The sequence below is a fragment of the Phoca vitulina genome, unplaced genomic scaffold, assembly GCF_004348235.1.
Source record: "Phoca vitulina isolate PV1807 unplaced genomic scaffold, GSC_HSeal_1.0 scaffold6, whole genome shotgun sequence".
NCBI lineage: Eukaryota > Metazoa > Chordata > Mammalia > Carnivora > Phocidae > Phoca > Phoca vitulina.
The window spans coordinates 3,247,135-3,263,711 of record NW_022589709.1 but is presented as its reverse complement, the minus strand read 5'-3'; the positions used below and the strand labels follow the sequence as shown (position 1 = coordinate 3,263,711).

General features: G+C 46.3%; 1 protein-coding gene across 4 annotated transcripts in view; it reads right to left on the bottom strand.

Moving 5' to 3' along the window:
* Positions 1 to 386: 386 nt before the first annotated feature.
* The window catches only part of CYFIP2 (cytoplasmic FMR1 interacting protein 2), a 125,899-nt gene continuing 109,708 nt past the window's right edge, over positions 387 to 16,577 (bottom strand). For all 4 annotated transcript variants that reach the window (XM_032403613.1, XM_032403617.1, XM_032403615.1 and 1 more), the window contains 5 exons: positions 14,058 to 14,130; positions 13,493 to 13,587; positions 7,904 to 8,142; positions 6,142 to 6,289; positions 387 to 3,323 (listed from right to left, as the gene is read on the bottom strand). In XM_032403613.1, the coding sequence (XP_032259504.1) occupies positions 3,156 to 3,323; positions 6,142 to 6,289; positions 7,904 to 8,142; positions 13,493 to 13,587; positions 14,058 to 14,130 (723 nt within the window). In that variant the 3' untranslated portion in view covers positions 387 to 3,155. The remainder of the gene's footprint in view (positions 3,324 to 6,141; positions 6,290 to 7,903; positions 8,143 to 13,492; positions 13,588 to 14,057; positions 14,131 to 16,577) is intronic.

The window sequence follows — 16,577 nt, the reverse complement described above, 5'->3', positions numbered from 1 at the left end:
ACTGTGTGAAAATAAATACACCGCAGAGCCTCTCTCTCGAAGGTGGGAAATAACATATAAAGTGACTGCAGCTGATACAACAGAAGGGAGGAATGGGATTTAGCCTGGGGCCTGCGTACATCAGACCTCATTAAATACTGGTTCCCATCCTCCCTCTGAGACTAGGGATCACTCAGAGCTACTGCCTGAATCTCGTCCAGTGTCAATCAATTGGAAAAGGTAATGCCCCAGCGAGAAAGCACAACAAGCCATTAGTTTAGGATGCACCGACCTGCTCTACCCTATCTCCTTCCATTCTCCTCAGGATGTTTCCTTAGTCATCAGTGTTCACACGGTCTTCCACAGATCAACGAGCCCCGGGGGAGGACCAGGAATCACGGCCAAGATGCTGGTTTGGAAGCAGTTTTAATGGAGATGGAAATGTTTATCAACTCAACACAGGTACCCCAAAATACAAAGCAAAATATCATTTTCAGCTGCATAGCAAATATGATTTAAGAATTTAACATCATTATTTGATCACAAGCGTAAATATAAGTCACCATAAATAAATGTAAATTCATTGTACAAAAATCCCCAACAACTCTTAATACAAATATGGTACATTTGACAGTTTCTGGAACAGAATTTTTTTTTTAAACTTTTTAAAACCTAAGATTTTTTTTTCCTGGTTCTTAGACACACACAAAAAATCAAATCAAAAGGAGGCAGGAATACCAGGGAGGAAAGAATATTAAACCTGTTTGGTATTCATAAGTAAATGTGCCAGCGAGCTAGGGAAATGAAATGTCTCTCCTTAAGGTGAAGACCTCAATTTACCAGGGTCAAATCTCTTGAAGATAATAGGATTCTACCCAGGGGGTCAAATTCAGGGTTACAGAGGCAGGACCCAGGGGCAGCTTGCTGAAATAGCAATCCCATCAAATGGATGATCCAAATCTCCACAAAAGCAGTGGGCAAGGATCTGGAATAAACTCTAGGACTTAATAGCTGGTCACCTATCTGAAAGACCCACTGTCCTCAGACAGGACGAAGATTCAGAAGACTCTGGAGCTTAGAGATTTTTACGTGGGTTTGGAAGGCGTGTCCTACCATGTGGTGTAGCCTCTCCCTTCTGCCTTTGGGACACATCTATGGTCATCAAGAGGAATAAACAACAACAACAACAAAATCAGAATAGGAAGTGGCATCTCCAGACAGCATCTGCCAGCTTCCACCCTGAATTGTTTTCCTACCCTACAAATATTTTCTTTCATGGCTCAGAGGGAGCTCAGAGCCCAGGTTAGCGATGGAGAGACCCTCCCAGTGGTCCTCAGATTTCCATGTGCAACAGAACAGCTCGGAGAGCTTGTGGAAGGTACAGATTTCCCTACCTGACTCCCAGAGATGCAGACTTAACGGGTTTGGGGGAGGGCCCAGAAATCTGCACCAAATGTGGCTAACCTCAGGACGTCCTGATGGAGGCCTCTGGACCACACCTGGTGAGCCCCACCTCTCTCCTCCCTGGTGAGCAGAGTGTATCACACAAACCTCTTGCTATGGATTGTTTTTTCTCTTTCCATTGGGTTAAAACGGGCCATCTGATTAATGGTAACCATCTGCATTCATCCGCCCTGAGGGAGGGGATCATTGTTGTTGTTTCTATTTTCTCTCATTTCTTTTCTTCCCTGGATTGGGGGAGAGATATCAAATGTCTCACTTTACATTTTCTTACAAGCTCAGGGTCACAGGCTCCCTTTGAAGGAGAGGTGCTCTGTAATGAGACATTCATTCCCAAAGGCTTCCATTCTTCTAAACAGTCTCCCCACGCTCGGTGGGAGATTCTGCGAAGACTTTTGGTTCAGTTGGAGAAATGCAAGTAGACAGGCCCCTGCGAGATATGCTCCATGACTCAAAATCTAGGTTAAGGAACACTGAGGATGTTGAGAGCAAAAGATAAATTTCCTAAGAATCTTTCAGCTTCTACGACAATGAAAGTCCCGATTCACTAAAACAGGACTCCTTTTCTGAGAGTGTATCCACGTATTAAAAACTCATTGACAAGTGCTATTTATATTCCTCACCCCCCTGACCCCAATATGTTTTGGGCTTCTGTTGAAATAACCCCTTAACATTTTCTTTCTCGTGGGAGTTTTCCTTGATGAGAGAGTCTGTGCAGAGAAGTGGTCCCTAATTTGGCCACCGGCTGCTGGTGTGGGCAGTACGTGCCTGACTTGTTCAGTGCTGTGTTCCCACTGTCCTCGGCCCTGTGCACCTTGCTGCTCACGGTATTTGCTGAATGAATAAAGGAACCACATCATCATCAAGCTGAGATGGTCCCACAGCTTTCGGGGCTATGGAATTCCTGGCTATGTCAATAAATACTGCTTCCGCACAGCAGGCCTGACCATCTTTCTACCCGAATTCCAGTCAGTGAGACATGGTTGTGAATGCATTTCTGATTTCTCTCTAGGAGCGCCCTGAGAGGGGAGTGTGGTTTTGGGGAGTCCAGGGAAGGCCAGAGCCAATACCATCTATCACAGTGCCAGTACCAGGAACCTCGTCTTCTGTTTCCCCTGGCTCTCAGCGTCTTGTCCACAAGCACTGTTGGTGGTAGAATCCCCGGCATCCAGAGTAGGAGGAGATGTTGCCTGGAAAATGGGGGGGAGGGAGCCAGAGGAGGTGAAGAAGCCAGGAAGTGGAAACACGCCTGTCAGGTTGGGCCGTTATCTTGGGATACCGCCACGCTCTTGTCTCTTTCTCTGAGACTTCACTCCTGGGGTGGCACGTGGGCACTGGGTAGGAGGTCACCATCTGGGAGGAGGTCCTTGAGAGGCAACCATGGATGTGGGGTGGGGCTGTGAGGTGGAGAAGGGGTAAAACTAGGGCTCTTAGCATGGCTGAGGGGAAAAAAGAAAAGAAAAAGCACATACTGCCCTGTTTCTTTTCATTTTTTTTTTTTTCATTGACGCTATGGAAAAACCACCATGGAGATGTCATGGGAGAGCATGCACAGGCCCAGCCCTCGGGAGGTGTAGATGTGTTTGGGGAGGTTCTTGTTTGCTTCCAGGCTTATCCCATATGCTGTCCAGTCGGACCCTGTTGCAGGCTGGCCATGGCTTTCTCTCTCCTGCTTCTTCTTCTCATCCAGGTCAAGGGTCTGCAGGCCCTTCCACCTAGCAGGTGGTGGCCAGGGACTGGTGGATGGGTGGCTGGAAGCAACGCACATGCTCTACAGTGGAACTGTCCGTCTCCACGGACTTCATGTACTTGTTCAGGATGGCAAAAACCTCATTGTTCAAGATCTGGTACTTCCGAATTCTGTCTGCCATCTTCTTCAGGGGCTGTGGAAGGACAGGGATGTGCAGGTTAGGGGCAGGAGCAGGGGACAGAGAAATAAAAAGCAAGAGCAAGAAAATGCAGTGAGGTTGGGGTCTGGGGTCCCGATGCATCAATGATGTCACTCTCTTGCTTACAGGCCTTCTATGGGTTTCCAGAGCTTAGCAACCAAATGTTAACTTGGCCATAAAACCCTTTGTGAGTTTCAAAATTTACTACCAGGCTACAATAATCAAAACAGTATGGCACTGGCATGAAGACAGGCCTATATAGATCACTGGAATTGACAGCCCAGAAATAAACTCTTCCACATGTGGTCAAATGATTTTTAACAAGGGTGCCCAAACCATTCAATGGAGAAAGGATGGTGTTCTCAATAAATGGTGCTGGGATGCGGGGAATGGCCCACAATCCCTGTACCGACGGATGAAAGATGACTCCAAACGTTGTTGTGAAAGAGAGGAGAAGGCAAGGGGGTCAACGCTCAGAGACGAAGACCCTTTGCCCTTCTTTGCTCCCGCTTTTATTGGTCCTTCAGGATAATCATAAATCCTTAGCATTGTCTCTCAAGCACGTGATGTGTGACAAGGGTCTTACTGGAACTAGGAGGATCTGTTTACAGGAAAGATACGATATGCTAATCTGCGTGTTCTACGAGTTCTGCTAAACATAGCCTAGGGGACAATGCATACGTCTCTTAGATCACAGGGCGGCTGTTTGTGCTGAGAAAGCTTGGGGGAAGACAACTCCCCGAGGCATTCCTACCGCAGAGTGGTCACGAGGGCCTTGGCATTCCGAAGGCCCGCACCCTTCTCCAAAACCTTCCATCACCCCCAGCGGCCTCTGTGTTACATTTTAGCAAACCAGGTATTCTGGATGATTTCATGCTTGACATTAACCCCAACCCTGGGAAAACTGGATATCCACATGCAAAAGAATGAAGCTGGATCCTTACCTTATATAATATACAACCCCCCCCCCAAAACAACAACAAAAACAAAAACAAACTTTAAAATGGTTTAAAGACCTAAACATAGGATCTAAAACTATAAAACTCTTAGGAGAAATCACAGAGGAAAATCTTCATGACATTGAATTTGGCAATGATTTCTTAGATGTGGTACCAAAAGCACAATAAAAGAAAACATAAATCGGACCACATCAAAATTAAAAACTTGTCTGCATCAAAGGACCCTATCGACAGAGTGAAAAGGCAACCCATGGGATGGGAGAAGATATCTACAACTCAAATATCAGATAAGGGATTAACATCCAGAATATATAGAGAACTTCTACACCTCAACAACAACAAAACAATCCAATTACAAAGTGAACAAAGGACTTGAATAGACATGTCGCCAAAGAAGATAGACAAATAGCCAAAAAGCACGTGAAAAGATGCTCAACATCACTAATCATTAGTGAAATGGGACTCGAAACCAGAATGAGATAGCATTTCACATCCATTATGGTGGCTATTACCAAAAACCCCAGAGAACAAATACTAGGAGGCCTGTGGAAAAACTGGAACCCTTGCACATTGCTGGCAGGAATGTAAAATGAAGAGTATGGCAGTTCCTCAAACATTAAAAACAGAATTAGCACATGATCCAGCAATTCCACTTGTAGGTAGCTACTCAAAAGAAATGAAAGCAGGGACCTGAACAAATATCTATACACGCATGATCCCAGCAGCATATTCACAGTAGCCAAAAAGTGGAAGCAACTCAAGTGTTCACTGAAGGAAGAATGGGTAAATATAATGTGGTATATACATACCATGGGACATTATTCAGCCTTAAAAAGGAAGACAATTCTGATACAAGCTACCACATGGTGGCCTTGAACACATTATGCTAAGTGAAATAAGCCAGTCATGAAAGGATAAATACTGTAGGACTCCTCTTATATGAGGTGCTAGTCAAATCTAGAGACAGAAAGTGCAAGGGTGGTTACCAGAGGCTTGGGGGAGGGGAGACTGGGGAGTTCTGTCTCCCCAGTAAGCACAGTGTTTCCCTCTGGGAAGCTGAGAACGTTCTGGAGGTGGATGGTGGTGAGGGCAGCATGACAGTGGGAGTGTACCTAATGCCACCACACCGTACACTTAACGATGGTTAAAATGGCAACTTTTACCTTTATGTATATTCTACCACAATGGCAAAACAAACAAACAAACAAACAAAAAACCCTTTATGGGGTAGCTCCTGCTTCCTCCTCCTTTCAGCCGGCCGTAGAGACCCACTCTTTGTTGTAGCCACACACCTTCAGGTCTCTGTGCCTTTGCTACAGCTAGCTGTTCCTTCTGTCTGGAACATCCTCCCCACCCTGCACCCCATTTTTCGCCTGGTTATTGGCTGGTGGTCATTCTGGACTCGGCCCAGGCGCTACCTCCACCGGAAGCCTTCTCTGGCCACCCCTCCCCGCTGTCCCCCCGGCCCAATTTCGGTAGCCCTTCTCAGTGCCCCCGCAGCAGCCCCGCTTACGCCACGACCAGCCTCCTCCCATCCCCGCGCCTGCGCGACTCCCGCGTTCGGTGAGAGTGTGTGCACGAGGCGCCGGCATCGGCCGTCTGACCGGCACGGGGAAGGGGCAATTCAGGTCTGGAGCTCGGCCCAGCCCTGCAGGGTGACCTGATTCATCCCAGCAGGTTATGAGCAAGTGACTCATGGCTTCCGACCAGAAGGTCCCTGGCCGCTGAGCATCTTTGTACCTACCCGTGGTGCGGGGACTTGGCCTCAGTAAGCAGCTCGCCCTCCTTTTCAGATGAAAGCCGGCTTGTCAGGCCTGGCCCTACTTCCCAGGCCCCAGCCCTTGGCTGCTTACCACATTCTTAATGACCTCATCCTTCCCGTCCTGCCTCTGGACTTTCAGCAGGTGGTAACAGAAGTCAAACAGGTCGAAGCGACGCTGCTGGCCCAGCAGGACGATGATGGAGCAGCCGGCCCAGTTCAGACCGTCACCAAAACATTGCCTGGGGGTGGGGAGAGGAAGCAGCTGAAGTGAGGGGCAGGGGAGGGTGGGGGGGACGGCCCTCATCTTGGGCCAGGAGTACAGAGAGTGAGCAAGCCAGTCCCTGGGTCAGTCCTCTTAATCTGTAAAGTGGGTGCAAGGGAAGAGGTGAGCGTACATTCATTTGTTCCAGGGACTATGGCTTAAGTCCCTCTAGCCACAAGGAGGTGTCAGCCTGTCAGCCACTGAGTTAAGAGAAAGAAGATAAATTTGCAGGGAAAAAATTCAACCAGTCCTTGAGACTTCTGTGGCTGATGAGAATTCGGATGAGACTCGGTCTCCTCAAGGAGCCGGCAAATGCTTGTGAAGGGAAGGACCATTTTAAACCAGAAGACCAGATGGTGGCTGTAGACCCAGAGGGCGGGGACGGGAGGGGACAAGCGGGGATGGGGCGTGGTGTGGAAGGGCCTCTGCGGCTGGTGTGTGGGGGCGGGCGAGTGGGGGCTGGCGCGTGGGGGCCACGTGCGCGGGGGCCGGCGAGTGGGGGGGCCCGCGCGTGGGGGCCGGTGCACACGGGGCCGGCGAGTGGGGGGGTTGGCGCGTGGGGGGGCCGGCGCATGGGGGCTGCCGGGGCTCTGGGTCTGGCGAAGCTCAGCCGCAAGCCGCCAGCACCCAGCAACATCCTGGGCACGTCCAGAGGCTGTGGGGTCATCTCTCTGCTGTTTTTCTTATCCTCAAGCAGCAGCGGCAGCCCAGTGGGCAAGCTTCCCCGCTTCCTCATCACTCCGGCTAGAAGTGCAGGCCCAGCAGCTGCTCTGAAAACAGCTTGCGCATCCCAGCCCAGTCCCAACAGGACTTCCTCAGGGAAGCCTTCTCTGGCCTTGTTCTCAAGAGCTCTCGGCTCCTGCAGGCAGACCTTGTCTGCCTTCTTCCCTACTCTGGTCTCAATGTGTAGCTGGGCGAGGGAAGGAAGAACTGGAATCTGCTTCTGTCTTCCCTGAGGACAGGATGGGTTCCTCTCGGAGGCTTCCTGGTTTTCAGGAGTAGAGGCCTCAGGAGCCAGGCTCACGTGCACAAGTTAGGGCATGACCCTCTACTGAGGAGGCCTCACCCTGTTCTACGAACCCTGCAGTTTTGTGAGGGGTGAGGTGGAGGCTGGGGTTCTCAATGCCAAAACCTCCCCAGGGCTCCCTCCTGCCCGCCCAATTGGAGCAGCTTCCGGTCTTGGAAAGACCAGGCCCTGAGGGGTCCTAAGTCCCAATGCACACACTCCTTCTCTGTCTCCAACAACTCGTTGCCTTTCCTGGAATGTGCCCCCCGCCCCTCTAAGAGTTGAATCCCAGGCAACGTGCAAGGCTCAGTTCTACTGTGTGATTTACACTCCAATAACCCACTCAGCTCACTTCTCAGGTACCTGTCACCCTTCCCGCCTTTGCTGTATGAGACCAGAAACCATCTACTTCTGCTCAGCATTGGTGTCTGTCCAGTACCTCGCACATCATAGGTATTCCAGAAACAGCTGTTGGGACAGCCCACCCCTGCCCTCTTTCTAGTTGAGCCCTGGTAGCCTGGAGACTCTTGTTGGGGGGAGACATGCAAGTGGGGCGGTGACCCAGCCTTCCCTGGGGGTACTCACTCAGCTGTGAACTCGTTGGTCCCCACGGGGATGCAGTAGACGAACTGCATGGCACTCCAGAGCCGGTGGAACTCCACGCACTCGTCGACGTGCATGACGCCATTGGTGGGTGGTGGGCCCCGCCAGATGGGGTCCTGCAGGTAGCTCCGAATGCGTGTCAGGATGACCTCAAACATGGACAGGCCACAGCACAACCGCTCCTTGGTCAGCAGGTCGCCCTCCCGAGCGATGGCGATTTGCTGGGAACACAAACATGCATAAACCTTCTATCCTCACCTCGGACCCCATCTTCCACCTCTCACCAGAGATTCCCATGCCCTGGAGCTGGCTGTATCTGGAATTCACTCACCAGAGTGGATGTCTTGCCCAGAGCTGGGCACTACCTTTGTAAGCCCTAGAGCAAAAGCAGGGGTCTTGTGGTGAGACTTACTTGTGGCAAGTGAAATCTAGGCACTATCAAGGACAAAGAGTCAAACTAAAAAAAATCCCAGTCTACCATATAATGAAATGCTATATATCCACTGAGAAGACTGAGATGATACTACTAGTTCACACTCACTGAGTGTGTGTATAATACATCAGGCCGTGATCTAAGCTATTTATTCCTCACATCGACTCCATGAAATAGGTGCCATTGTTATCCCCATTTTACAGATAAAGAAACTGAGGTTCAGAGAGGCAGCCACTGAGTGGCAAAAGCTGGGATTTGAATCCTGATAGTCTAGATGTATGGGTTAAATTGTTAAGTGAATAGAGAGCAAGTTTCAGAAAAGGATGTATACTACAGTCCTATTAAAAACATCAACAACATGCAATCCCACAGACAAACAAACAAAACCATATGTGGGGGTGTGTGTGTTGTAAACTAGTTTAGAAGGAAACATCAACTGTGGGAGCAGATGGGCTTGGATAAACAGGCAGGATGTTCACTTTTTACTTTAAATACTTCTGTACCGTTGAATGTTCTGCAATAAAAATATGTTACTCTTAAAATTTGCCACTGATTTTACAGGATCATTTCTTCCCATTAGAAGTCCTCTGACCATTATAAACTATCTCTATTAATAATTTAAACTGGCTTCCTATCTGGGTCCCGGTTATTGCATCTCTAATAATCAGCTGGCTAGACAAGCACATCAAAACACATTACTGTCTGCATTATGAGTAAAAATGTCTAGGGGTAGAGGTCTCAAAACCATCTGCAAATAGTAGATAGGTATCAAAATCTGAGGTCAAAGGAAGGTCTCCAAATCTAGGGACAAAGCTAGAGAAGGCTGGCCTCTGAGACAGAGAGGTCCACAGGGAGCTTGTGAGGTCAGCTCTCCAGAGGGAAGTCTCCCCAGAGAGCTCATGTTACAAGTGCCTGGAAGGAGCCTACCTGACTTCTCCCTGTAAGCTCTCACCCTGGAGCCCCTAGAAGGAGGGCAACCTCTAAATTAATCCACAGAGGGAAATAAATCAGGAAACACAATGCTGGAGCCTGTTAGGAAAATGGGCCAGGAGCTTAGCTGTCATGACAACTATAAACTGAGAGAAGTCTAGGACAAAAAACATGAATTGGGGAAGATGAGTGTGACAACGTGTGTTTTAAGCATGAAGGAGAGGGAACCCTGATTCACGGTGACTAGTTTTGATTTCGTAGGCAGAGAAAGCTCCTGAGCAGAGACGAGACCATTCAGGTTGCCACAGCTGGCTAGATACAGGTCTTTTAAAAAATCCTGAACCTAGTGCTTGATTCTGTTCTTACCAGGCAACACTATACGCTGGTGTTTAGACCTTGAAAGACCTCTCCACTCAGAGAGTGCCTGGTACAAAGAAGATGGTCAGTAAATACATAAAGGACCCATATTTGTTTTCAAGTCATGAATATTCTTCTTCGTAAATTAACACAGAGACTTCCGGTTTACTAATCAATCTCGCGTGCAACCAGTTAGTCTGAATCAATCCCCAGGGCCTGACAATCACGGTGGGGAACTAAAAATTAGCAATGGGGGTTTATAAATCTGCAGACAGACTTGGAAATCTGGTAACCTCCCCACTACAGCCAACCAAAGGGCCCCTGATGGAAAAAGTTCAGGGGTTTTGCCCTTCCTCAGAAAAGTGTTCACCCTTCAGTTTCTTCTGGGAACTGTAAAAATAACACAGTCACTTGGGTAAATATGGAAAAACACTTTCAAAAAGTCGTAAGAAAATAAAAATCTCCCATAAACCCCATTACCTAGAACTGAGGTTTCTTAAAATACTGATCTATGATTGGTGTTAATGTATGTGAGTGTGTGTATACATCTACAGCTAACAGAATTTGGATCAGACTGTCTATCTTGCTTTTTTCTCTTCAGATAGCAGCAATCTACAAAATCATTTCCTTCAATATTTTCAGTAACATAATTTTTTAATGGCCACAGAAAATGGCCACTGATAGATCACCATTTATTGAATCTTCTATGCTTACTGGTTATTTTAAAGTGTTTACAAATTTTCATTATTACCGGCAATTCTTAAGCAATTGTCCTCATATGCAACACTTTTTAAGCTTCTCTCTGATTATTTGCTTAGGATAAAATCCTAGAAGTAGGACTCTGCAGTTGCAGTGGATACATATTTTAAAAGGCTTTTGCAACATAGTAGCAAACTAGTCTGAAGGGAAGCTGAACCACTCTACACCTTCCCCTCCTTATATCTTCACCAGCTCTCTCTTAGCAGTAAGAAAAGTTCTCTGCCAACTTGAGGGATGAAAAGTTGTACCCCTTCTTTTAATTTCCATTTCAGTGATTACTGATAAGGCTGAACACTTTTGCTGTTTTTTGTTAGCATTTAAACCTTTTAGGGTATGAATTTTCTTCCATGTCCTTTTTCCTTTGGGTAGGTCTATACTTTCCTTCTTGCTTTGAAAAAGTGCATCGAACTATTTGCAGCAAAGGCCCCCACTTTGTGACTTGGTGTTATATACATATATATTGTGTGTGTTTCACATAAATTTCATCCATTTCTTTTCTGTTCTACTCAGTGGGGGATTTTTCTCTCTTTCTGCCATTCTTTTCTGAGTTAACAAGGGAATGGAAAAAGCATCTGTGAAAATAAATGTGGAAATAAATTTCTGCACAGAATACTTTGATTACATTTAGTACCTTCTGGAGGAGAATGATATCTCGATAAACCTTTATATAATCCTTTATGGTTTTTGGAAGTCTTTTACTCATTTTTGTTCATCATAATATTCATGAAAGGCAGTTCAATGAAGGCAGCAAAGTAGCTATTAGCCCATTTCACAGGTGGGGAGACAAAGACTGAGATATTAAGTGTCTAGGACCAGATTGTGCATCAGTTCAAGTGTGAAGCTGGGACGAGGACCCCTGTCTTCTGACCTCCTGCCAGAGTGTGCCTTCCATGATAGCACCTTAGTATGTCCCAGAAATAAATGCAAACAGAGCAATATCATTAAAACCTCTTGACTTTAAATATGTGGCAGAATCTCCCCATCACGGACTGAGATATTATGTGAGTCCCCTGCACCCCAGCTAGCTTGGAAGGGAATATTACCTTAACTTTTCTTTGGTCTATGGGACGACTAAGTTTTGGACTATCCCTTGAGGGCGGGGTGAGTAGAAAACTGGCACTTCCTCTCCAGCAGAATGTCTAGGCTTTTGTTTGTTAAAGACTCGGCATTTGACAAATTCAGATTTCTATCAGTCCCAGGGAAATCGTGTTCACCAGAACAGGGAAGGAATTCACAGTCTCCTAAGTGGAAACACATGCCAAACCCTGGGTGCGAGAGGCCAGATTCTTGTAGGATGACACCAACAGTGGAGCAGACACATTTCTATGTCGCTGGCTTGGGGGATTTCTCCCTAAAAGGAAATCTTTCGAGGACTCCTCTGTTCAGCCTCTGAAGGCCAAAAAAGAAAATGTGTGCACTCCGCAGGGTCTGAATTCTCCCTGTGGTGACTCAAATAACCCAAATGCCACTGAACATTTAGTCACTGTTTCCAGGAGGAGGTGGGTGGCACGCAGGTGGTCTGGCGAGGGTTGCTCATTAGCGGGACACCTGAGCGGATCGGGTCCTGCAATGTGCTCCAAATACTTGCCCTGATTTCTGAGAGAAGAGGCTGCCTTCTGCCCCCTGCTGAGGATGTGAGTCCTTCAGACGCCTCAGCTTTTGTGGTAAGAGCAGAGAGGACCCCTGCAATGCAAGTCCAAGCGCAGATTTGAATCCTAAACCTCTTACACAGTTGGCAAAGGTGAACGAGACAGACCATCCTGGCTTGTCTTGCCAGGGTACCCCGTTTCTCTTCCTCCGGAATTCTTCCCCTGGCCTCCCTAAAATGCGCAGATTACTCAAATCAGTGTGAAAGGAGACAACACATGCTTTTGGCTGCCTCCCTCCTCTTTTCTCTTGTTTCCTGACTCCTACCCCAGTCTGTGAGTTCTCTGAGGCAGGGGTCCTGCCCCACTTATCTCCATGTTCATAGCAACTGGTACTGGTTTGTAAAAATTAATTTTATTTTCCAAGATTTTATTTTTAAGTAATCTCTACACCCAAGGTGGGGCTCAAACTCATGACCCCGAGATCAAGAGTCACATGCTCTACTGACTCAGCCAGCCAGGCGCCCCTGTAAAACTTAATTTTAATTACAGAATTAACATATTAGCTTATTCACTTTTGAAAATATTGGAACATTACAGAGGAAGCTGAAGTCTCCTGACCCAGGAGATCATCACCCCATCTCTGTCTCTCTCATCTCTCTTCAGCGGGTGCCGCCATTAGGAACCGTGAGTATTAATCATGTTTTAGGAACAGTTTCACTGATAGGGTTTTGTTGTATGCTTTTTCCCCCTAACCAGGCACTTATGATCTGTCCACATTGATGCACCCAGACCTCATCTTTCCTTTTCTTTTCTTTTTTTTTTTTTTTTTAAGATTTTATTTATTTACTTGACAGAGAGAGACACAGCGAGAGAGGGAACACAGCAGGGGGAGTGGGAGAGGGAGAAGCAGGCTTCCCGCAGAGCAGAGAGCCCGATGTGGGGCTCGATCCCAAGACCCTGGGATCATGACCTGAGCTGAAGGCAGATGCTTAACAACTGAGCCACCCAGGTGCCCCTCATCTTTCCTTTTCGTTAATATGTAGCAAGTAGTCGACATTTAGATAACTTTACCACGTTGTATTTAGTCAACCCTCTACTGGTTGTTTCTAGTTTTTGCTTTAACAAACAATGCTACAGCAAACATCTGTGTTCCTGTAGGTGTTTTTCTAGCAAAGATATCTAGAAGTGAATTGCTGGTTCTCAGGGTGTGTGGAGTTTTAATTCTGAGAGATGACTTAGCAGAATTCCTGATACCTAACAGGAGCATAATAGATACTTCTTTCTTGGCACAGTAGTGGATACAGGGTGTAGAAGGAAGAACTCAGGCCTGGGAAACAGCAAATCTCCTTCCAGACCTGACCCTGCCACTAACAGGCTTTGTAGACATTCTTCCCCACCCTCTCTCTGGGCCTGTTTCCCTGCCTGTAAAATGAGGGGCTTGGACAAAATGCTCTCCCTCTAAAGTTCCTTTTGGTTCTCAGAGTCTAGATAGAAGGATCATACCTGAGGGGTCCCCAGCCGCTCTATCAGAGGGACCAGGTGGAGCGGGGCATACTTGGCTTCCAGACGTTTCATGCGGACCTCCAGACGCTCCCCTTCTGAAAAAGGAGCAGCAGAGCAGAAAATGAGACTCAGGATACCCTGGGGGAACTGAGGAAGGGAAAACTCTCAGAGGACCGGTGACATATCTGTGTTCCCAAACTTAGATGGACTCTGTAGAACTGTTCTCCTTCATTCTAAAGTGTGATCAGAGCTCACTACAAGGAAAAATGTTCCAGTATCTCTGTCCAGTGACAGTATTATCTACCTCGTGGGGTGGGGAGTTCCCCATCATTTGAAAGAGTTAAACCAAGGCTAGACAGGAATGCAATAGAGATGATCTAGAAGGACCAAGGAACAAGGCCTGGAGTGTCACTTCCAATTCTGCGATTCTATGAATATTGAAGAGCTGCCCAAAGCTTTATTTAACCTTCTCCCTTTCTGACTGCAGATCTGGGTTCGTTGTGATTAAGTGAGCATGAAGTTCAAATGCAAGTTGGCTATTGAGCTGCTGTTAGTGGTTTCTTACCTTTGATGTAGACTCTAGGCAGGATGTTTTGGAAGGGTGCAGCATGGAGCAAATCACAGACTTCCTCCTGAGACTGCAAACAGAGATGGAAGGAAAGAAAGGGAAAACAAGTCTCATTTTAAACCACAAAGAATTTTCATTCCTAAAACCTTGAGCACCGCAGTCAGCCAGGGAGGGTTTAAATTTTGGCTCCTCCTCTTACTAGCTATGGTATCTTAGGCAAGTTGCTTAATCTCTTTGAGCCTATTTATTTATCTGCAAAATGAGGACCAGGATAGTATTTATTTAATGAGTTTTTGTAAGGATTGAGCGAGAGAATGCATAGCCTGATAGCAGAGTCTGTGGCACATAATGAGTATGCAGTATATTTTCATTATAATCTTATGAGGAATTTGTTGAAGATTTCAAATGAGTGACAGAGGAATCAAATAGAGATGATGGGCCCCAGGCTCTGTTTGTCTGGTTGGTTGTGAGGCTTGTAGGCTCAAAGCAGGTGGCTGCGTCAATCCGCCAATCCACTGATGTAGGTGATTCCGTGCAAAAGCCTGTGTCTGGTTTTCTCCACACGAGACACCAACTAGTGAGAAAAGAGTAACTAGAACCCAGGACAGAGAGGTTTTGACGGTGACTTGTTATGCATAAAAGTGATCTTTAAAACACCTTAAAAAGAGGGAAAAGCCTGGGGAGGACAGGCCCGTAAGATAGGGTCTAATGGGCTTGCTGTCCAGGGACCAGTTTACGATCACTGGATTTCAGAACAGAGGATGAGGTAGGGGGACCTAGAGAAGCCACCCTCCATGGCTCTTGGTTTCTCTTCCTTACACTGTGGGGATTTGGATTACATAAGATCCAGACTTCTTTCAACTCTGGCACTCCTGGACCTAAGCATCTGAGAAAATCAGGATTGTGAGTGCCCTTGGCTTTCCTTCCCCGGGGAATGGATGGAATGTGCCGTCCTAGAAATCCGGAAGGCTGGCTGCTCAAGACAGGGAACCCCCAAACTCCTTTTACACTCTGGGTCAGTCCTTGAAGTGATGCTAGCAGAGGAAAGACGAGTGAACCCTTCAAAGGGCCTTGCCTGAGTGTCATTCTCAGTTTCTTAGCCAGAGGGGAAATCTTCCCTTTTTCTTAAGCTATTTCTCTTATAACCCTAAATCAAATAACCTGGTATTGATTGCTATTTCCAAACTTAGGTCTTTGGATTCATCATATAATCTAAAACTTGGCTTATTGGTCAGTCAGGCTATTCTTTAATTTATTAATTACTTTGATTGATTTTTCAATGATGAACCAACCAGCCTTGCGTTCTGGGGATAAACCTCATTGGTTGTGATGCATTATCCTTTTTATATATTACTGGATTTTATTTGCTAATATTTTGTTGAGGATTTTTACTCTATATTCATGAGGGGTACTGATTTGCTGTTTGCTTTTTAAATGTCTTTGGTCTTGCTATTAGGATATTGCTGACCTTGTAAGATAAATTGGGAAAGAGTTCCCTTCTTTTCTGTCTTTCAGAAGCAACTGTGAAGAATTGTATTATTTCTTCCTGAAATGTTTGGTGGATTCACAAGTGAAACCATTTGCATGTGGAGTTTTCTTTGTTGAAAGTTTTTATTTTTTTTAATTATAAATAAAAATTTTTTAATAGCCATAGGACGATTCAGGTTACCAATTTTTTTTCTCAAGTGAGTTTTGGGGGTTTATACATATCAAGGACATGGTTCCTTTCGCCAATCCCAAGCTCCAGACTTGGATATCCAGTTTCTTGCTGGATATCACCACTTGCATATTCCACACCTCAACATTTCCACAGTTGACCTTCCCCCCTTCTTCCCTAGGGTTCCTCTGCTCACAGAATGGCACGACCATCTCCTTATCTGCCCAAGTCTAAAACCCAGGGTTCATTTTCTCTCTTTTCTTTACTTCCCATGACCATTAAATCTTCATGTCTCTTGCTTCTTTCCACATTCTTTCCCACTGGCCACCACAACACTCTGAGCTCCTTAGGCATGGGGATGCTGTCTCTAATTTTGCCTCTTCTCCCTAGTGCCTAGGATGTAACAGTTTCTCAATAACTATTGAGAATGCATATTCTCAACATAATGAATGCGTATTTGTTAGCTCATATTTTTCTTAGATGAATAAATTTATTTAGCCACATAACCAACCTCCAAGTATGAGAATACCATTACATACATCCATCCAACAAATATTGGTTGAGTGCCTGGCACTGTCCTAGGCTCTGCAGATATGATGTAGAACACATTAGAGTAGATCTTTGCCCTCATGGAATTTATGTTCTAGTTGATAGAGACAGATAAAAACAAGCAAACAAATCAGAAAATTTCAGATAGTGATAAAAGGAAACAGGGTACTAGGCTAGAGAGTGACTGGGAATGGAGAAGGGGCTGCTTGAGGAAGGGTGGTTAGGAAAAACCTTTTGGAGGGAGAGACATTTGAAAGAAGACGGAATGAAGCAAGGGAGCCAGCCATGCAGATGTGAGGTAAGAGCATTCC